The sequence below is a fragment of the Linepithema humile genome, chromosome 4 (assembly GCF_040581485.1).
Source record: "Linepithema humile isolate Giens D197 chromosome 4, Lhum_UNIL_v1.0, whole genome shotgun sequence".
In the NCBI taxonomy this organism is placed as follows: Eukaryota; Metazoa; Arthropoda; class Insecta; order Hymenoptera; family Formicidae; genus Linepithema; species Linepithema humile.
Window position 1 is genome coordinate 1,452,226 of NC_090131.1, and position 22,183 is coordinate 1,474,408.

Below are 22,183 nucleotides of genomic sequence, written 5' to 3' on the forward strand. Positions count from 1 at the left end.
TAATTATAATATATAAACGATATAAACACAAACTATTATCAACCTTGTAACTTTGTTACCAGCAAGACGAGTGGATCGATTGAGTTTCCTAAAAAGACCGACATCGTGCACTTGGCGCTATCGACGTCGTTGGAGACGGCTGATTGGTGCTCAGTCGGCTAACGTTGATCACTGCTTCTCTAGGAAATTTCGAGAACGAATACAAACGGTAATATTGGTGGGAGACGTGGTTGCTTAGCTCAGTTCATAAAGCGTTTATCGTGCGCACACTGAGGAGAGAGCGGCCGTGGTGCTGAACGTGCGTGGTCATTCTTCACGAGCAACGATTTTCGCGTCGTCATCTACGTAGGTGAGTTTTCGCATACGGCTGCGGATTCCGATTTTTTATAGATAGATAGATCCACCCATGACGGACGGACATGGATGAGAGTCGCACGATCGATCAGTAGTCCTTCGCGATTTTTTTCCTGTATCGCGGTCCCGACTGAGTACGAGGCGTAGACATTTCCGAACTTCTCCGAACAACCGCCGTTGCCATCTTATAGTCTCATCGCGATTTCTCGTGATCTAGATGTGTAACAGTTTTCCGAATAGACAGGGGGGGGTTTAGCGGACAACCGAAGGTTGCAGCGATATATTCGCGAGTGCGTGCAAGCCTGCGTAAGCGTGAACATCGGACGTTGCAAAACGAGGAATTTTTGAAAGTCAAGCTGATCACTAGGCGAGTACTTGCGTCATGATAGCGAGAAAAAAAATGGTGGAAATCAGTAACCTGCTAAGCTCGCCTGTCTGTGTGTTTGCCTAACTCGATCGCGTCATAACTTAATAAAGTGAAACATCCGTCGAGTCGAAGCGTTTGTCATTTACGCGCATACCGACGGTACGCGTTATCTATCTTTCTGATATCGTGAACTTGTGAGTGTTCAACAACTCGCTCTGAGTCGGGCAGATTTCTTGCAAGCTATTTGGCAAACTGCGCTTTGTTATACGATATACTGATTTCGTTTCTCGGTGCGATAGCCATGTGCTTGATAGATTTATACAATACCAGAAAGATCTAGAAAGCGCGGAGTCTTTGTTCGTGCAGCGGCCATGAAACGCGCCACGCTATGAAGTCGCACTTTAATTTCTTCGTTCGCTAATCTATTTAATCGTATATATTCTCAGCCCTACCGTAGACGCCATTTTGAAACTCACAAATCCGCATGGATATTATATTCGACGAATTTACAGGCAAGCCTACGATTTTAGCTTTGGCATGTCGTGCTCCGAAAATTGCACAGAAAAACTTGCACGATGTTGCAGACTTGTCAGTTGCAATAGCAATTAAAAGAAAATAAGTAAATTTTTGTATTCATATAATTCTCCGATTTTTACATTTTTATTATTCTTGTTGAATATAACAGTAAGAAATTTTTTATTTGAAATTTAAGGTTGCACAGAAATTTTCTGAAAATTCCTTTTTTTAACAGATACTATGCAATACCATGTCGAAACTATTATCTAATCTAAATAAGTTTTTTAGGGTGTAACGTAATTAAGTCAGAATGTACAGTCGTTATGTATTTATCAAAATCTGACCATATTTGAATTAGCTTATGTCATACAATGAGTTTCGATTGATTATACAACATCACAAGATTAATACAGAGCTCAAAGTTTATGAATTAATTATGATCTAAATGGCTAGCTGCAACATACTCGAATACAGTTTTTGGTCATATGTATGACTCATTGCTATGCTGTTGTAATATCAAGCTGTTATTTCATAAATATAATGAATGAAATAGATATAGTTTTACTGTGTTTTTTATGTTATTCTATCGACAGATTAGATAGGAACATTTGTGTTTGATTGACAGATTATGTACATATGCATTATTCTTTCAATAAATACAAAACATATATTTTAAGCATTTGTATCAACGAGGAAAATTTTATATGATGCAATAATTAATATTTTTCAGTGTCAAATATTGAAGAATTTATTACAATAACTTTTTTTTTCATTTTTTATCAACAGGAACAGGAGTATTTAATATAATACAGAATATTTAATATACTGTGAAAATGGTGAAGGAGACAACATTTTATGACGTATTGGGCGTAAAGCCTGGATGTACGCAGGAAGATTTGAAGAAGGCCTATAGAAAACTTGCTTTGAAATATCATCCTGACAAGAATCCTAATGAGGGCGAAAGGGTTTGTGTCGATCTTGATTAAAATATTTGTTAATTACATACAATAAAATAAAATTTTCTAAGACTTTGTATGTATGTTATAGTTTAAACAAATTTCTCAAGCGTACGAGGTGTTATCAAATCCTGAGAAGAAGCGAATCTATGATCAAGGTGGTGAACAAGCTTTGAAGGAAGGTAGTATGGGCAACAGTGGCTTCTCCTCTCCAATGGACATATTTGATATGTTCTTTGGTGGAGCATTTAATAATCGAGGTAGAAATAGGAGAGATCGCAGAGGTCAAGACGTCATGCATCAACTATCAGTTTCTTTGGAAGAACTTTACAAGGGAACTGTGCGTAAACTCGCTTTGCAAAAGAACGTTATCTGCGAAAAATGCGAAGGTAACTCTTGTAATAGTAAAAAGATATATTTGTATTTGTAGAAAAAATAATCTTTGTTTTTTAATTAGGTATTGGTGGAAAGAAGGGTTCTGTTGAACAATGTTCGACATGCCATGGTTCTGGTCTGCAAGTACAAATTCAGCAATTAGGTCCAGGAATGCTGCAACATTTACAAACGATGTGCACGGACTGTAAGGGCCAGGGGGAACGCATCAATCCCCGTGACCGTTGCAAGCATTGCAATGGAAGAAAGACTATTAGAGATAGGAAAATTCTTGAAGTCCATGTTGATCCGGGCATGGTAGATGGACAAAAAATTGTTTTTACTGGCGAAGGTGATCAAGAACCAGATCTCGAGCCTGGTGATATAGTTATTTTGCTTGAAGAAAAGGAACATGAAGTATTCAAGTTAGTACTATTATAAATTAAATAATTATATCGCAATTTATCGATCATGTAAGTGACTATTATATTGCGATTAATTAATTTTCAGGCGTTCAAGGAATGATTTGATTATGCGGATGCAACTAGAACTTGTAGAGGCATTATGTGGATTCCAGAAAGTTATCCGCAGTTTGGACGGTAGAGATCTATTGATAACTGCGCTTCCTGGTACCGTAACAAAACATGGAGATTTGAAATGCATCTTGAACGAGGGCATGCCGATTTACAAAGATCCGTTTACACATGGCAGACTTATAATACAATTTATAGTCAATTTCCCGAAAAGCATAGATCCGTCGGTTATCTCGACATTGGAGCAATGTCTGCCGCCGAGAGAGCCAGTTATGATTACCGACAACGCGGAAGAATGCTTACTCACCGATTTAGATCCTGAGCAGGAGCACAGGCGGAGAGACACGAAACCGGTGTACGAGGAGGATGAAGGCGGCCCATCACGAGTCCAATGTGCCACACATTAATTTGATCACATCAATCCTGTAATAAACATAGCCATTTCTTTCATTTCGAACTCTGTCCCATTTGCTCGACTCTGGTATCATGCTAAAGAAAGACATAACATAGTTGGATATATAGGCGTTGCAATGAGTGAAGAAAGAAAGCGAAACAGCTCATGTCTGGATATATGCGCAGAATTGTGAGTACTATAGTTATTGATTTCTTGAATATCTTTATGTGAAGCTCATACAACTTGCGATTTGCAAGCAAAATAACCACTGTCATCAATATCTGTTTGTAATGTAAGAGGTAAATCCATTATTATTTTGGAAATATACTGAAAGTACATTGCAAATTCTGGCGAAGCGTCTCGATAAGATCCATTAGTTTCCTTTAAGTAGAAGATCATTAAAAATATGTACTTATCATTATACGGTGATAAGGAAAATTAAATTTACTTAGCAATTTAACGTAACATTTTATGATGTCAATCATAAATTACATCATAATGAAATGCATCATATATCCTTGAACATCGCGATTATTCTCCGCTATTTGACCAATAATATCACTCCAGTAATTAAGCTAGCAGCTCAGCATTGACATATTACATGGCTAAAAATAGAGAGTAAAATTTATATATGTATATTTAGTTCAAGCTTGTGGATTATCTATGTACACAATTACTTCTGGTCCTCCAGATATTAGCAGCACTCAATTACTTCAAATCTTGAGGGTCTGAAAATTGTTATCTTTTACAGTTTTCTAGAAGTTGAAAGTAATAATATCAGGATGTATCAATCGACGTGGAAACGATATAAACTACGTCTGATTAACGTGACATTGTAACTTTATCGGTCGTGTTAGAGATCTCGGGAAAAAAAAACTCTTTGAGGTGGGACATTATTCCATATTCATAGTATTTAATTTTTTCCAATCGCTTTTGTATGCTGACGTGTGACGGTAATAACACAAATAGTTTTGTTTGCGAACAATGCAAATAAAATGGAGAATCAGGTTCCTGTGTGTGTGGACGATTGCGCGTATTCGTAAGCAGATCTGTGCAATTATGTACTGTTGAATCTAAGATTCCTTACATTTGCCAATGTTAAGATTTTATTTTACATATCCTAGTAAAATTGAAAAGGTTGTAAAATTAGCATTTTGAAAATTTACGTAATTTTTTGATAATTGTAATTTCTTTTGAACAGTTTATTCAGTCATTGTTACCGTAATTCCATGCGCATGAACGAATGTTCTAGATGATGATTCTTATAGTCTTTGTTGTACTATATTAAATTAACATACTTTCAATACACATTCACATGATTTACTATATACATGGTCGTGTACTCGTCCGCAATTACTATAGTAAATTTTAATAAATAGCTGCATATGTCTCGTAATCTTATTTATTATAGGAAAAATTGGTGATTAGTACTTTTTTTGAGCGTCTTAAATAAATTTGAAACTACAATATATGCAAATTACCGCCTTTGCGCCCTTGCGAAACCTGACCTGTAATCCCTCCCATTTATTATCCGAATATATTTTTATTCTATACAAATGTTTCTTTATCATTAGTAACTAATGGCGAACAAATGTGAATTAATTTCGTATAATGTTGTATTATGTAACTGGCCAGATTTATTAATGTTAATTTAATTATAGTTTTAACTTTTTCTTTAGTTTTGCTACTACAAAAAATAGTTAAAAATTAAAATTATCTTTTAATAGCATAAACAAGAATGCGGTGATTCTGTTCTATTTTTTATTTTTTTTTATAAAAATATGAAGGGGAAAGGAAATTAATAAAGAGAATAAATAATGAATAAAAAAAAATAAGATTAAAATAAATGGGAATAAAAATGCAATATTATAGAGTTTTCGCTATTTTTATGCGGATAAAATTAATAATTGAATAAGGTGAAGCAAGGCCTTAATAGTATTAAAAAATGATCTTGAGAGAGATTAGATTTGTAAATTTTGTAATTAACCGCGAAGTGTCAATACACGTTTCGTCCGATAGATAGAGGCACCGTCGTCTTGCTCGCGTCGAGGGTCAATGTTTTTAGCGACGTATTTAGTACCGTGCGAGTGGTCCGAGAGTCAGCCGACGAGATGCCGCAGAGGTTTCTGGGTATGCGGTAGGAGCCATATTTTTCCAATATCAGTTACGCGAAAACAGCGTAGCGTACGGCACAACATCTGGCAGGCACGGCATTTCGATCGGCTGTGTCGCGCGGTGTCCGTGTCGGCCGGCAGAGAGTGATCGCGCGCGTTGATTGTAGGACGGCATACGTAATTCGACGCACGAGTTGCCGTAGCGTCGCGCGCGACCGCCGATTGTCACGAAATATACAATCGAGCGACGTATGAACGCGTGAGCAAGTCGAAGTTCCGCAAGAAACGGAGTAACGCGCAGGTGTTCGGCTTGGCAAGAGGGTTAGTTAACTCGAGTTCGTAACCGCGCTAGTTAGTGGTGGTGGTGGTAGTAAGTAGTAGTGGTGGTACGAGGCAGTGGTATGGTGGTGGTGGTAAAAGAGTAGTGGTGGTGGTCGTGATGCTGCTGCTGCTGCTGTGACGATGACACAGCGTCATAACACGACGTTCGTCCGTCCGTGCGCGATTTAACCCGGATTGTCACGCCAGCGGCGTAAAGTGTTTTTTGTACGACGAGCGCGTTCGCGCCATATTACCGATCGAGCCTCGACGCCAGACGACTCGAGCCGAGCCGAAGTCCGGCGCGAACGTAGTCGTCAGTGTCGAGGGAGATGGCTCGTCGTCCGGCTGCGGTGTCGTGAGGCTCGCGAAAATCGCGTTGTGTGACGTTTCGTTTTTCTCTTTTAGTGCTCCCCGCATGATGACATAATCGAGTGTGCGTATTTGGTGCTTCGGAGTGTATTGCGACTCAATCGGAACGGAGTGTGGCCGTGAAGTAAAACGCGAGGCGGACCGTGACATTGACACGACCTACCAGGCGTGTTGACTCTCGTAAGGTGAGATATTTTTTTGTGTAAGCGAGCGTGTAGCCGCGCGTACAGTGCGTTTTTATACGAGCGCGGTCGTCGCGTCGTTTTGTCCGTCGTTCCGATTTGTAAATCTTTCGCTTCGGTTCAATCGCGACGCGATTCACGTCGTTGCCCGCGCAGAGTAACGTTGGCGCGTGTTTGCGGCATCGGGAATCTTCGCTCGTCGATTTCGCATTGCGACCGAGCCGCGAACGGGTGGCGCGGACTCGTCACCTTGAATCGCTCGAGCGAGACCTTGCGCGTATGCTCTCTCGCTGGGAGACGTAATTCCCCCCCGATAAACAAGCTGGCTCTCGCCTACGCGCGTCGGCTTCGCCGGCTATGAGAGTTTCAAGTGAACTTAGTAGCAGTCACCGCGACCTTGCTCGATGCCGCCTCGCGTACACCGATCACACCGCGCTGGAACGCAGTGAATATGCTACGTAACGATTCGCGACGTGTGCAACGTTCGTTTGCGTGGCAAAAACAGTCGGCGTGGAACGCCGAACCGTGAAACTGAGACTTCCGAGAGGAAGAGCCGGCGATAAGGTGAATCGTGCGTGCAGTTAAAAAACGTCAACCGGCCGGCCTCGATGGCGGCATCTCGAGTTTCAATCACGTTCGCATACGTCGACGTATCACGAGCTGCGACATTTTGATAAATGTGCATCCATTTTCGCAAGAAGAAAGGCAAGTGAAGTAAGCGAGCAAGAGCGAGAACGGGAAGAAGGAAAGCAAGGAGCGACCGATTCGCCGCCGGTCTCGCGGGAGAAACACATCGGAGGCGCGTTCCGCGCCATGCCCGGCGATCTCCGCCGCGTCAAGGAGGTTAGACGGCCATTGACCGGCGAGCAGCAGCAGCAGCAGCAGCGGCAGCGTGTACTACGCGCGCCAAACACGCGCCGGCTTTGAGTACGCACGGCGACCGCGACGAGGAGAACGATTTCCGTTTCTCGCCGCGTAAATATTGGCTTCCGAGGATCCGTTCGTGTTCGAGCCGCACAGTTTACATCGCGATACACATCGTCCCGCGCGATTAATGTATTATGTCGTGCTACGAGTGCCACGCGAGGAAACGCAACGGGAACAACGGCGAGCGCGCGACGATCCGAAGATCAGGAAGATTATCATCGAGCTCATGAGGATCGTGCACCGGCTCGCGGAGGATGCGGCAGTACTCGCCGCCGGTGTCCCCACGTAGGCGAGCTACGTGCTACGTCGTGCCAGTGATGTTGTCGTGGATGTCGAGGTCATCCGCAGCGCTGCTGGACCTGGACCATGGCCGGCAAGCCTGAGCAGCCGTCCACGCTTCCTGTTCCCCCGAGTCACGGCCATCAGCATCATCAACATCATCAACAGCATCCGCAACAGGCGCATCATCCGCAACAGCAGCAGCAGCAGCAGGCTATACAGCAGAACAGCGTTCTGGTGTACGTGTCGGGGGAGAACTTCGCGTACGCCACGGCGGTGGGTCAGAATGTCGCCGCGACCGCTGCTGCCGCTATCGCGGTCGGTTATCAGTCGCAGCCGCAGCAACAGCAACAGCAGCAGCAGACAACGCAGTACGGGATCCTGCAAGCACCGCAGGTGGCGACGGCGCAGGCGGCGACCTTTCCCGCCAAAACCGCCGTATACTGTTCCGACGGCAACGGGATCAACATAGGTAACACCACCACTTCCACGATCGGCTGTTGTCGCGTGAAGCACGAGACGACAGCGACGGCGAACATCAGTGCGGATGGCAGTGAGTCCAGGCAAGTTCCTTCTCTGGCAGGCAACGAGGACGAGGAGGACTACGCGATGCTGTATCGACAGGCCAACCTGGGGCAATCGACGACGGCGTGTACTACGGCGGCGACGACGACGACGATGATGACGCGTGTCGCGCCATCGCGCGACAACAATAAACGAGCGGAGAACGGCGACGCGATGGATGGCCTCGGCAACGATTCGATGGTATCCGGCGCGAAAACGTATCAAACGCGACTTCAGCATAACGATGCGTATTCCGCGAGGATAAACAGTGAGTACAACGCCGCGAGCAACAGAATCGTCGCGCATCCAAATCCCGGTGACGTCGGCCTTCTCGGCGACGACGGTTGTGTCACATACGGCACATCCACGTCCGCTGGCGGTAATAATTTGCTTCAAAATGTCGCCGGCGAGCAACAGGCCGTGACGAACATGGATGATAAAAGCCGGCAGCAGGACAGTTTCGATAATCAGCAGGGCGTCTCTTCGGCGCCAACGTCGGGCGCGACAATCGTCGGTGTTAGTGATAGTGCTGGTGTTACCGGCGGCGGCTGCGACTCAGTGAGGTCCGAGGAATCGTCCACGACGACCTACAGCAGCCTCAGCAGTCCTGACGAGGGTCACCAGCAGCCGAATCAGCACGACGGTAGTTTGTCGGCGAATAATCATCCTGGCGGCGGTAGTGCGTGCGCGCAGCAGGCTGCGCGACAGCAGCCATCGTCGCGTGTCAACGGTAATAACAATAACGGTGGTAACGGTGTGCAGCATAACGCGGTAGTGTTGACAATGAACGGCAGTGCAGTGATTACGCAGCAGCAGCAACAACAACAACAATCGGTGATCACCGTACCACGTGGATGGAAGAGGATCTGCACCAACGGGGTCATCATTTATATCAGGTGAGTGTTTAATGCATCATGTTGTTATTCGCGATCAGTGGCTTCCGATCTGCCTCGAGTACGATCTCAAATATTCTGAAAGAAAAAGGGAAACTTGACTCTTGGCTTATGGGTGACATGATCGATAAATTTTATTACATGTAAATTTATATACTTAGACTATATAGAATAATTAATAGAATATTTTTTAAATCGATATATTTCAAATTGAAACAATCAAACTTTTTCTATAACTTTGATGCTTTTTAATATCTTTTGTTTAATTTATACTTGTAATATTTCTAATTTTGTTAATATTTATTGTAATTCAATTTTAATGGAGATTGGCAACCACTGGTCTAATGTTTGCGTAATATACGCTCGAAACGTGGCGTCGATTTCTCGGAACGAGAAATTCCTCTACGCCCGCACGACGCCCGGCGCGTTCCTGTTTCTCTCGTTCATGAAAATGACTCGAACGTATGTAGTTAATTCCCAAGCGATCCGTATTAGCGAGCGCTTTTAATTCGTTGGCTTAACAGAGTGGCTCGAAGCATCGACCCGAAATTAAAGCGCGCATGGTGCGCAGTCTTAATTTTGCTAATGGAATTAAACTGCATCCAGTTTAAGTATACTAACAAACGCGATATATCACTGATGAAAGGCAAGCACAGTGAGACTGGTATAATTAGTGGTGCGGAAATTATAGTTTATTATTAAAATTTTAAAAAGAATTAGTTTTATATACGCATAATTGGATCGGCAATGTAAAACGCTGCGCTTTGAAGCCAATTTATTCGGAACCATTATTTGATAGACTCATTTTACTTTATATTTGCATTAATACTGTTCAATTTAGCCGAGTTCCTATTTTGATGTCACAGTCACGCGAATATTTGATTTTTCTATTTATTCACACAACGACGTAACGTAAACGTGACGTAAACTCCTTCGTTATAAAATCTTCGTCCAACGATATTTAGTTTATGAAAGATTAGAAACTACATAATTGACACTAAAAAATTATATAAAGTAAAAATAGATATAAAAACCTAAATTATTAAACGCTTCATACGAAAGTAGAAAATATTTGACGAATTTATAAATAATTTTTAAATAATATTTCCTCCTCTTGCGTGCATTATATTTTTTAAACAATAATTATTATTTTTGCATGAGTAAAATCCAATGTATTCTTGCAAATTTGCCTGGCATAACTTTTACGATTATTAAGATAAAATATTTCTTTCATGAACTAAGCACTTGTACACGCGACATGTATTGCCATCAGTGCGTTGCATAACTCTATTACTCGTCGGAGCACGTGCAAACGAATGGAAGGTTAAAGCTCGCAGTCGGATCCGCTGTCGCCGGACGTTTCGAATAGCAATCGGACTATTCCGGCGACCAGTTGGCTGCTAACAGCAGTTACTTCTCAGCCAATTCCTTTTTTGAGTTTCCACACGATTCTGGCGTAACTCGCTGTCGACTTGTGCAATGACAGCTGATCGACACGCGGACTCTGTAACGTTATCCTAGTACGATCATGATCCGTGTTACGATAGGACCCAATAGAAATTGAGTTAAATTTTTTATGTGACCACATCAAGATTTTAAAACTAACATATAAGCAGAATAAATCTTGAACGAAAGGCTTATGCAATAAATATATATTTATTGGATTCAGCCATAAATAAATTCTTTCCAGTATTTTTCTTCTTTGACTTTATACTGCGGTGGAAGTCATTTATGACGCAACTCAATATTTTTATCTTTGTATAGACTGTAAAATTATTGTTATGTGTCATACATTTTAAAGAGTAAAAAATACTTTTATATATTTTCCAAGTATTTTCTAAAATATATAGACTTATCGATTGATTTTCAAAAACATGTGGCGTTTAATTGAGACAGTCGATTGATGAGGCGTAAAATGCAACGTCACGTTATTGAAGTAATATAAATAGTTATAATGTGTGACAGCAAACTGCGGCTGGCCTGCGCGCTTCGAATCAATTTAGGAAAAGGAAAAAGGGGGGTCGCGTAGCAGGGGACTAGATCGCACTGGCGGATAAAAATTAAGGTTACCGGCACGCGTGGTCGCGAGTGCCGCACGGGATGATTGATACCGGATAGAAGGGACGAGAGGTCGGCTGGATCCTAGGTTTTAGGGAGGCAGAGGGGGGTGGTGAACAGAACAGAATGAGCGATAGTTGCGCAACCACACCTCCACCGCCGCCGAGCGGCGATTACGCAAACGTGATAATTAATTGCCAGTGTTCTCTGTTTAATGACTCGTCAAGTCGTTCGCTAAACACGCCAAATTGCCGCGACGTCACGAAAATCGCTATACAGGTGCATCGTTGCGTGTCGAAACTGTTAATCCAACGCGACGGCGCGCAGCTTGCGTAACCGTGGAGCTCTTTTTCTCATCGTCGCGATGTTTTCTCGATCGCCTTCTCGTGATTCTTTAAAATTTATTTCAGGTTACAGTAAATGCAGTAATAAGAATTTAAAAGTATAGTTTGCAAGCTTAAATGGCTAAAATTGATTTTGGTATTAATTATTCTCGTATATCTCTGTTCAAATTTTCTTGATGGTAAACTCGACCGAAATTCATCAAAGAGTTTGCTCTCGATATTCGACAAAGCTCGTGAAACGCACCGCATAAACGGACTTCAAAGAGCTCGACTGCATTTGATCACGTATAACATCGGTTAATATAACAGTTATGTTACCACTTATGGAACCAACAATGTTCAGAGCTCTGACGAGCGCAATGCTGCGCAGTATTTTTAATATTGACCAGTGATTCGATATTTTCTCTGACATTTCCAATTTTTGCTGTAAAATCACTCAATCAATCTTCCGGAATTTTGATAGCGTGCGTTGATAAATGGAAATGACAATCGCGGCCAGATTTATATAGCAGAGGGACACGCGTTCTCAAGGAATCTATTGTATCGCGCAAATAAACCAGCAGATTCGAGCTATATTGAGAACAATAGAAGATAGAATCGATTACATATGGTACAATTTTTTTTTAGAGGATTTCTCTTAGCGTTTTGGTTACCGTCGAAATTGCCTCGAGACGAAGTAGGTTCTTTGGAGAAGGGCGCTCTAAAAGGGCGGCCCGTCAAACAGGATGCGGAGGAAACCAGAAACAGCGGCCGATCCGTGTTTTTCTTCATCGTGAACGCCAGGTTACGTCTCTCCCACTCTATCCTGACTGTTCTGCCTTCTCTCGTTTCTCTATCTCTATCGGTCTTTCATCTTCTTCGTCTCGGTTCTTCTCTCTTCTGTCCTTCTCGGCTAGATTCCACGACTTTGTTTCGCTCTTCGCGGATATATCGGAGGAGGGGGACTCTGGCAGAGGTCGGTCGGTCGTACCGATGGAAATTCCCGCGACTCGCGATTTCAGTACAATCCGCCAACCGTCTGTCCGTGCACGGGACAGAATTCAATTCGAACTAGTCTGATTTCGGCCCGATTATCCGATATTGAGGGCTCCTTTTCGCTAAATAACCGTGGGCATCGAATCGTTTCGCTTTGTTCAGCGCTCGTTTCCATTATATCGCGTAGACAAATGCGTTGAAACCAGCAGGTTCCAACTATGTTGAGAACAATGTAGAATAGAGTCGATTACATATGTCAGAAATTTTGGAGGAGCCCTTTAGTTCTTTGTTCCAAAATATAAAACACTTCAATGAGAACGATTGTAAAGCGTACGTAAAACATTTATGTAATGTGGCGTTGCGTAAGGATTATTATAACGTAAAAAATTCTAAACATGATAATTTACCTGTCAAGATCGTTTATCGCCATAGGTGTCTGCGTGCGATTTCTAATATTTTAACAAACACAATATGACATTAGCAAGTGCGATACTCAGAAATCGGAAATTGCCAATTAGGCACCTATGGCACTTAGCCACTTAACTTACGTCGGTGTGGAATGCCGGTGATATTCTTGTCGCGAGAAATTAGCTCCCATCTAGCCTGGAATAACCACTTCTGATTGAGATATTAATAAAGTTAAGTACAGTAATCATTTTGACGCGCTCGCAGCGCGCGGGCAATTGGAGATTCCTCGCGATTTAAATTCAACGCAATCGTCAATCGCGGCGTGACCGCCGCGAATAACGAACAGTCGCCGACCGGCATGGTATTTTCGTCGAGGCCTTGGATCACTTTCAACGCATTCGGTATTGAGTAATGTACTAATTATAGTTTTCACTTGTTCCGAAACTCTGGCAGAAATCGACAGTCGGCGTTCACGCCCGCCGCGGAGCCGGGATTAAATTCATCCGTAAATTATTTTATTTCTGCGCAATCATTGGAAATTTAATGAGATTGATTCTTCTTTTTTTAGATCAATAGTATTATTCCATTTCATATTAGCGATAGTATTTATTAACATCGTAATTGCTTATCGCTCATTATATTTATAGCGGCACATTGATACCGCTCTTGGATCGCGCTTGCTATAAATATAGAAAATCACGTAACTTTGTGATTATTTTAATCGCAATCGGCATTTATGCTAATTAAAGGTCAGATATTAACACATTTCAGAATACCGCAGCACACTTAATCGCGCATCTCAGTTTCATATATGGCGTTGTTCCGTTTTTTTTCTGTCTACCTCAAATGACAGTCTTTCCCACGTGTCGACGGACATCTTTTTCAGATGCTTCTTATATCTCTTTTTGGTTTCCTGTCGTTGAGGATCTACGCGAAGAACACACGCGGAACATAATTTATTGCGGTGCTGATTGTACGCAGTACGGCGCCGCGTGGCGTGTTTCCGAACCGATAGCATCGGGAATACGCACCTGGTTGTGTTTGAAGTATATGTACCATGTAGCGTCTCGTGGCGATTAAACAAAGACACACACTGTATGCGCTGTCGTGATAAGCCTTCGTTAAACATTTGAAAAATCTGCGTTTGCTCGCGATTACTCGTGAAAATATTTCCCGCGCAGCATTATTATTCCGTTAAACTTTTATACGTTACCAGCGCTTTTAATTATGTGTGCCAACATAATGAAATAAATGTTTTTGAGGCTTTTATATATAATATCGTAAAATGTCGACACGAAAAAGGCAATTTTATTTCAGCAATATTCAAAGGAATATAAAAATTATCCGATATAAATTTTGCATTGATTTTTGCACGGCAATCGTTAAATAAACATTGAGTGCATAGTTTTGAAGTGCTTATATTAATTATATTATTCATGGTATGCGCTATTTAAATTCGCACAATGGACATTTAATAATATTTATTAACGGTAAAAATGATATAAAAATTTTAGATTATTAATTTGAATATTTTATTCCGCATACAATAGATTAAATATTAATTAACTTTTAAGAGTATTTCAAGCAACGATAGGGGAGCAAAGCAACATTGTTACACGCTTCTACGTTTGGAAATGGATCTCTGTTACATTATTGCGAGTTTGCACGACGCACAAGAAGGCGGGGACAATCGCTATTGAATATCCTATCGCGATCTCGCCGGCAATATTCGATTCGATCTTGAATCGTCGCTATCATCGATTCGTGGCAATTTCGCACGTCATGCGAACATTATTATTGCAGGCTCGGAACTAAATTAAGCGCGTAGGAGCAAAGGTAATTTGCGCTGATAACGAGCCACCCACGTAAACGCATTGTACCAGCAAGAGCAAGTAGCTTGCCGCGACCACCGCCTTGCTCGTATTAATTCCGGCACAACAAAGATAGAAATCCATTATTGCTCCCGTGATGTCGTATCGATTTAACTCTCTCCTCACTCCTCTTTCGCTCTCTCTCTCTCTCTCTCTCTCTCTCTCTCTCTCTCTCCCTGAGATGCGCAACAGGGATTATTTCGACCTCGCCGATCCCGGAAATTAATATTCTCCGACCGCGAATAATACGTATCGCAGATTATCATCGCTCTTAACCGCGCTCGCGCGTGCACCGGCGAGCGCGCGTTTCCGCGGAATTAATTTTAAACGGTGCTTGATATAACACGCGCGCGGGAGCGCGCCCGCCGCGCGGTCCTTTACATTCGAACTATTTGCAGAGCCATTCCGCCGGATTCATAAAACTTTCACGGCCCGCTCGTGCCGGAGAGGCAAAGTCGGGATGAAGGCGCGTTTAATTTTAAGGCACACTCGGCACGGCGATGAAACACGCATTTAAACCTTTTCAACGCGATTCCGATAAAACTTTACCGTCATACCGTTGGTACATTACGCGTTTATATAACCGGCGCTGTCGTGAATATTCGATCACACGCGCGACGAAAAGAAATCTCGATTCATCTTGCCTTTGCCTTCCTCGAATGCAGACAAATAGACCAGTTTAGCGGCGGGAGTGACCCGCAAATCGAGCAATAATTCGCGAGACACATTTAGGTGCCAGACAGACGCGTTTAAATTTATTCCTCGTCGACCCCATGCCAACGTGGCAGTCACTCCTCGTCCTTGTTTCTTCGATGTTAACGGGCTCCGCTTAATTTATGAACCTTACGGATATAAAAGCCCCCGGCGAGCGTCTGGAGTGCGCTTATCGCGCGATAAGGCACGACGTATTCTGCTTGCTTCCTACTTCCACGATTAACTTGGGCAACGGTGCCGATGCCAATCTTTTTAATTTGTTTTCTTGGAAAAGAAGCACTTTGCGTCAGCGCAGCGTGAAAAGTGGAGCTAACAGTGGCACGAAATGAGAACCGTAATTATCGCGCCGTCGAAAATGGGCTACTGACGCAAATCGTAATCCGCATTAAGCAGTCTACAAGTGCAATGCTTGAATATTTAAGATTGTTCGACTCACAATTCCTCTGCTTGTTTCATTTCTTTTCCCGTCGTATACGTAATTCGTTGCAGTCGTGACAATTTACAATTTCCTCCACGATACAGACAAGTTTAATTATTGATTCGATGTTGTAAAATATAATAAAGTAAAATAATGATAAAAATTATAATTGCATATTATTTTTTTACAAAAAGTAAATATTGAATATAATAAATAATATATATCTTTTTGTCATTTTTTTATAATAGATTACGATTAAAAAGAATAAGTATCATAAAATAGAATTTATTTGAAATTAATTTTACTTCCAACTTTTATACATCTTTTTCCTTTTCAAGTTTTATACATTTTTCACATTTTGCAATGATGTAACGTTCCATGATAAATTGAGCTAATGTTCTATGTTTTATTGAAACGCCAAATGATGCTTTGCGTGCCATTGTCAAGTCTCACATTTATTAACGAGTTATCTCACCTGACGGGTATGAGTCACGATATGATAATACGTCGTAGAAGCCACTTCTGTCGACAGGAATATTTGACATTGAATTTGCTGTATTTTTTTTCGCTCGTTACTGTCCACTCATTGCTAGCAAATTATCATTTATCTCCGGACAAAAATTCTTTTGCTCTTGAAAATACAGCTAGTTCTACATAACCGTATGTTCAAAGATTGATTAGTTATATGTTTTTAAAAATAAATTTCTTACTTTAAGTACTCAGAATTGTTATACGGCAAAGCGTACTATAAAAATCAGCGTTTGTTTTTTTTCTTTAAACCGAGTAGCCTTGACAAAAAACCGGTGAATAAAATACTTGCTGGGTCACGGTACAAGATGTACAGAGTCGAGCTTTGGAATTTGAATGACACGAGAGCGTATCGTAAACATGTTTTTTCGAACAATGCGATTGAGCAACGCGAATTTGTTTGCACAAAATTAATGTCTCGCGGCGGCGCGAATTTATTTTTGCCACGTGGGTGCTGTACGCGCACAGACCGCGCCGTATAAATCGCTTTCATAACGCGTAATCGAATTGCCCAATGTGAAAGTCGAACGGAGCAACTGCATCTCGATTTCTTTCACTTCCAGGTAGAGTTCAATTTAGTCTCAATTGCCGTGAAGTATATCTCCGCCTTTCTCTTCCAGCATTTCGACCATCGTGCGCGCACACGGCAAACGTGGCGGAAGATTGCGCTTGTATCGCATCGCATAAATTTTATTTCTAGCAGACTCGCTCTCGCTGCCGCGTTCTCGTTGCCGCAAAGTTGTAAAATACACGGCTGCCTAATTAACTCGAAGGTTTCCGATCGTTATTTATCGCGCGATAAAGCGCGCTCCGAATTCGCATCGCTGTTGTCAGTCTTGAGATGTATTTCTAATATTAAGTAAACCAGCGTTATTCGTTTAACATCTGTTTTTGACGATGTTAATGACGTAATGTTAAAACGTGCTGAGTAAAGTTGTCCATAAAAGAGAGAAATATATTACCAGTTGGCCGTAGCTACTTTTTTTTTATTGCCCGGTCTATCTGTGGCAGTCGGCGGGCGCTATTTACCAAAAGTATACGGGGGATAACGTTATTTAATAACCCGGAATAACTATGTAAAACTTTGCCACCCGTTCTTGTTGGTTCCCCGCTGAAAACTTCTCACCCTCGTCGCGGCGACGGTACTTTTTTTTTCTTCCCCGCAGTTTTCTTAAACTTTCCACGCGCGCGCGCGCGACATTTTCGAGTAATAAGAAGTTTGTCGCCGCTACGTAAAGCCGGCCGAGAACGCTTTCAAAGCTAAACTAGCGGCGCGGTCGATTATTTCGAATAATTGCGTCATTGTTGAATGCCGTTAAATTTATGTCCTGGAAACATTCCTCGGCCGTACAACAAAGTTTCTTTCGCTATTAACGCTCGAATGTGCATATATGTGTATTTAGGAATCGAATACGGGCCGCTGCGGTTATAATTAACATATCATTATTTCGAGTCTGACACAAACAATCGTTTAATTGGATTGCAATCATATTAATATTAAATATTTAGCAAATTGCTTATGCTAATAAATGTGGACACAAAATGAATACAAAAATAGGACTTATATTCGCACAATTTCTTTTCATTTCATCCTGATATACGCTTTAGAGACGTAAACAACTACAGAAAAAAAATATTCGCGTTTAGGCTTAATTAATAATTATCTAGAGAAGCGTGTTTTTTTAAATATAAAAAAAGAACAATTTCTCATTTCCTCGACGACATGTGTAAAGAGCGGTGAAAGTATTGTCGAGTCCCAAGTCGCTTAAATCCCGTGGAATTCATTTCATCCAGTCACTGGAATCGAGGAGGGAAAACGACGATCGCCTCGAATGTAATTGGCGCGACGGACCGACTTTGCCTCTTAATGCGCTCTCCGCAGTATTTTGATGCGGGGGAGGCCCTGCGTGAAAGAGAAAAAAACAATATAAAGGGAAAAGAGAGAGAGAGAGGAAGAGAGAGATTGCGAGGTAGGATATCGGCTTGCTCGGAATGGGGTGAGCCGCGCCGGGGAACGGGGCGAGGAGGGCGGAATAGAGTCGGAACGAAAAAAATACGTCGTAAAGCCGGATTAATCCGCGCGCTGGTCGCACCGCCGCCGCCGCCGCCGCCGCTGCCGCCGCCAGAGCTCATTGATTGCATCGGAATCCGGAGGGGGGGAAGGCGGGCTTCCTGCTTTTCTATTGTCACACACGCGGCGAGAGACCGCGCTGGCGCGTTTTCTGCCTACGGATAAATTGGCAAGTGCGCGCTTCCCGCGCGTAATCAATAGGCGGATCGCTTTTATGCGGGGTTGAGCGCAAGGTCGTCCGGATATCATCCGCCCGCACATCGGATGCTACGCGCGTATTGTGTAGTATAGACTCATTTCTGTATCAATCACAATGCGATAATGACACTTATTAAAGTGTGAACACGAGAACCCTGAATTTCGACGCCATAATTAGCATGTTTGATACACTTAACGTTTTAGTAATTATTTCTTGCTTGATTTCATTTCCACGTAAATGGAGAATGTTGATAATACGTACTTATTAAAATGTTAGCATAATAATCCTATTCTGGTGAAAGCCTCATCAGTATATTTAATACCGGCATCAACATCTCGAAGCAGAACGCGTATATGATAAACAGGATTTGATAAACGACGAACCAGGAGAGGGAAGATTAATAAGCCGATTAAGATGAATTTCAACGCCGCGTCATTGTTTACAGTATATCATTTTAGTGTGTCGGCGGTGCTGCGCATTCCGAAAACTAAATGTCACCGCGATGCGAGCGTATAAAGATCACGTAAACGTATAGAGCGGAAGGGCGAGCGAGCGAGCGAGCGAGCAGTATATTGCTTTACCGCGACCTGTGCCAAGTCTTCAATAATATGCGGAGCCGGGAACCGGCGTACATTTCCCACGGCTCTCTCAAACTAGGCTTCGCCACCACGTGCATCGACACATTCATTCGTTGCCGCCGCCGTTACGCTGCATGCACACCAAGGCAATCCGATTTCCGCTTTGTGTTTTCCGCCGCCGAATCTCGCGAACCGCGCGCTCGGGTATCGATCGTCGTTATCGCGCACAAAAAAATTTGTCGGCCGACCGAGCGGCGGTGGCGGCGGCGGCGGCGGCGGCGGCGGTGACGACGTTCAATCGCGTTTGTGATTTTTTTCCGCGCTTTTAACTCACGATGTTTCTCGTTCCATGCTCGTGTGTGTACGCTCGTGTGTCGTGTTGTTTCGCGTCCGTTTCCCGCTGCCGTGCAGCGGACACAATCGCGCGTCCCGCGAAATAAACGTGTCGCACTCGTTGACCAAAGTGCATTCGTGTGCAGCGTCGGCAGCCGAAGCAGCAGTTCGCACCAATAGAGGATTTCATTTTCGCGGCTGTGTAATATACCAAAGTCTTATCGATCGACGTCGACATGCAGACTGCTCCGAAAGTACGGACTATCGCGAGTTTTTTTTTTTTTTAATCGTACGTTTCTCGACTAATTTAAGGTCGATTGTTACGCAACCAGGGATTGAAATTGAAGGGCCTGTCGCGAATCAGGGGAGAATAAATAATTAACAAAAAAAATTTATCTCCATTAATTTCTCTGAAACAAGTGGACTTTGTTTTAACGGAATTTTAATTACGACCGCTGATTTTTCTCTCGTGTTAACGGATGTTGCATTTTTGAGCGGCTTGTCTTACTCGCTGACAATTACTTTTGTTTCGTTTAACGCCGGCACACGCGATACTTGAAATGCATATACACGCGTGCTCTACAGATCGCTGACCTGGAATTTTACGCGCGGCCTTCCCTTGCTTAAGCTTTCCGATTTTATCGCGCTCGCAGCCTTTAATAAGATCGACAGATTGCGCACCTCTAACACGTGATAAGTTCCGAGTATCTGCGCTCTGTTTAAATACCTCGTTTTCCGCCGAGCGGAACAGCTCGCTTCCTCAGCGCGCGCATAACGTCACGCATCGCGATTTACACAGAGTGCCTCACGAGATACAATATAGATCCGCTTAAAAATAGATAAAGCGACTCGCGGTGATTCAGGCGATGTAGGTCGCACGCAATGCACGTCTCTGTCTGTCATCTTTCTATCTTCCACCTCGTTCGACGCGATATATACTCGTCGAGTGCGAGCGAGCCGGGACTCCGAATAATATCGTCATTAAGCCCGCGCCGCCGCGAGGCCGCAGATTCGCAATCGAGCGTGCTCGTTAATTAAATGCGAGCGCAGTTCTGAAAGTCGGCTTTAGACGACGGGAGATATGCGTCGTGCGAAATTAACTCAATGCAGGGGAACAGAAATAGTTTACGTGTAATTTCATACAAATGTATTAAACGTGCAATGTTTAATCTTACCCATTAATTTCACGAATGTTATTACACGGTTTTAAATTCTTCGAAAAGACTATTTATTTGGTCGAAATTATCTAATCTCTAACTTTCGAATTGATCTAGCAACGAAACAAAATGCTGAATATTTTTGTGCAAATAGATAGAATATTTTCAACTTTCTCGATGGAACTCATTTCGCATTGTGCGAATCGGATGTATCCGCGCCTCGTGGACTGGCCGACGGTAACGTTGTTCATGTACGGGTCGACTGCGCGATATCACGATGTCGGTAACACTCCGTATTCTGAAATTGATGTTGCCGGAAGAACGATGTAGGATGCAATTGACGTACCAGCGATTAAGGCAAGTACTCCACAGGAAAGAAAAGGGAAAGAAATGCGCTTTGTTCGATGTTATTATTCTTAAAACACATTATATGCAAATTTATGGAACAAGTCGAACGCTAAATAAATTCGCGGACAAGACAATGACTTATGCCGAGCGTCTTGCCAAAAGTTAGACGTGTAGTTTTTCAGATTCACGGTAGATTTTGTATTTTTTGAAATGTTTGACACAAAGATAATTTTATTTAGCTAATTTACAACCTGAAAAGATGATTAATTCTGTATCCGCAATGAGAATCCCGATATTATAAATTACTGTTGAATTATAGCGACCGATGTTTCAGTTGAGAGGTAATTATTAACGCGTTGCGTCTTATCTTCATGTACCACCTAGCCGTTTATTCATTACGACTTATCGTACATTGTATCAAATTTATAACATAGACTCAATTGTGTTACGACGACGAGATAACAGAAGCGAGAGAAAATTCCTCGAATTTGAATCTCTCGCTACGGAATATACGCGAGCTCGTTCTTTTTTTTCTTTTTTTTTTTTATTTGCGCTAAGCATTCGCGGGAACGGAACTCTTTCGACCGCGGCGGTAATGCGATTTTCGCTCGAATGCCGCCGCGACCGACCACCGGAAGATCGTGCGAGGAGATGCATCGCGCCGACTACCTCGAGTCGCGGAAATGGAATACGGTCATTAGCGTGTCGAGGGAGCGAAATCCAATTAGTCTCTTGCACCGAGGTTTCGTGCGGATACCGCGAAATAAGGGAAGGTCTCTTTCTCCGTCTCTTTCTATCTCGTGAAAGAATAAAATCGAGGAAGGGCAGAATCAGCAGAAATGGATGATAACTTTTCAAACTCGCACGGTTAAAAGCTTTTACCTTTTTTAAAAAGCACATTATCGAGCAACGTACAATGGCAGGCAGAATACATGATTAAAAAAAAAAAAAAAGAAATTGGCAGATATTTCCGTGCAAAATTATTTCGCCCGGTCTCTCGACATTTTAAAGACTCGAAACTCGAGAGTTTCATAAATCTT

General features: G+C 42.6%; 2 protein-coding genes across 7 annotated transcripts in view; both read left to right on the forward strand.

The window, feature by feature from the left end:
- The first annotated feature begins 126 nt into the window (after positions 1-126).
- Positions 127-4,963, forward strand: Droj2 (DnaJ heat shock protein family (Hsp40) member A4-like). 2 transcript variants are annotated; one of them, XM_012367023.2, is made up of 5 exons: positions 127-349; positions 2,024-2,202; positions 2,285-2,582; positions 2,651-2,990; positions 3,076-4,963. In XM_012367023.2, exons 2-5 carry the CDS (start codon positions 2,071-2,073, stop codon positions 3,503-3,505), a joined length of 1,200 nt encoding a protein of 399 aa, XP_012222446.1. In that variant the 5' UTR covers positions 127-349; positions 2,024-2,070; the 3' UTR covers positions 3,506-4,963. The 2 variants fall into 2 exon arrangements, with proteins under 2 accessions (XP_012222446.1, XP_012222447.1); XM_012367024.2 differs by lacking the exon at positions 127-349 and adding an exon at positions 496-721.
- Positions 4,964-5,436: 473 nt separating this feature from the next.
- LOC105672197 (methyl-CpG-binding domain protein 5/6 homolog sba-like) overlaps positions 5,437-22,183 on the forward strand; it is a 200,345-nt gene continuing 183,598 nt past the window's right edge. Inside the window, exon 1 of one of the 5 annotated variants that reach the window (XM_012366967.2) lies at positions 5,437-9,144. In XM_012366967.2, the coding sequence (XP_012222390.2) occupies positions 7,772-9,144 (1,373 nt within the window). In that variant the 5' untranslated portion in view covers positions 5,437-7,771. The remainder of the gene's footprint in view (positions 9,145-22,183) is intronic. The other 4 variants (XM_067353133.1, XM_012366966.2, XM_012366965.2 and 1 more) reach the window with 4 other exon arrangements.

Coding starts and splice junctions, on each gene's coding strand:
- Droj2 (XM_012367023.2), top strand. CDS start 2,071: ATGGTGAAGGAGACAACATTTTATGACGTATTGGGCGTAAAGCCTGGA. Junction 2,203..2,284: donor ATCCTAATGAGGGCGAAAGG/GTTTGTGTCGAT, acceptor TGTATGTTATAG/TTTAAACAAATTTCTCAAGC. Junction 2,991..3,075: donor AAGGAACATGAAGTATTCAA/GTTAGTACTATT, acceptor ATTAATTTTCAG/GCGTTCAAGGAATGATTTGA.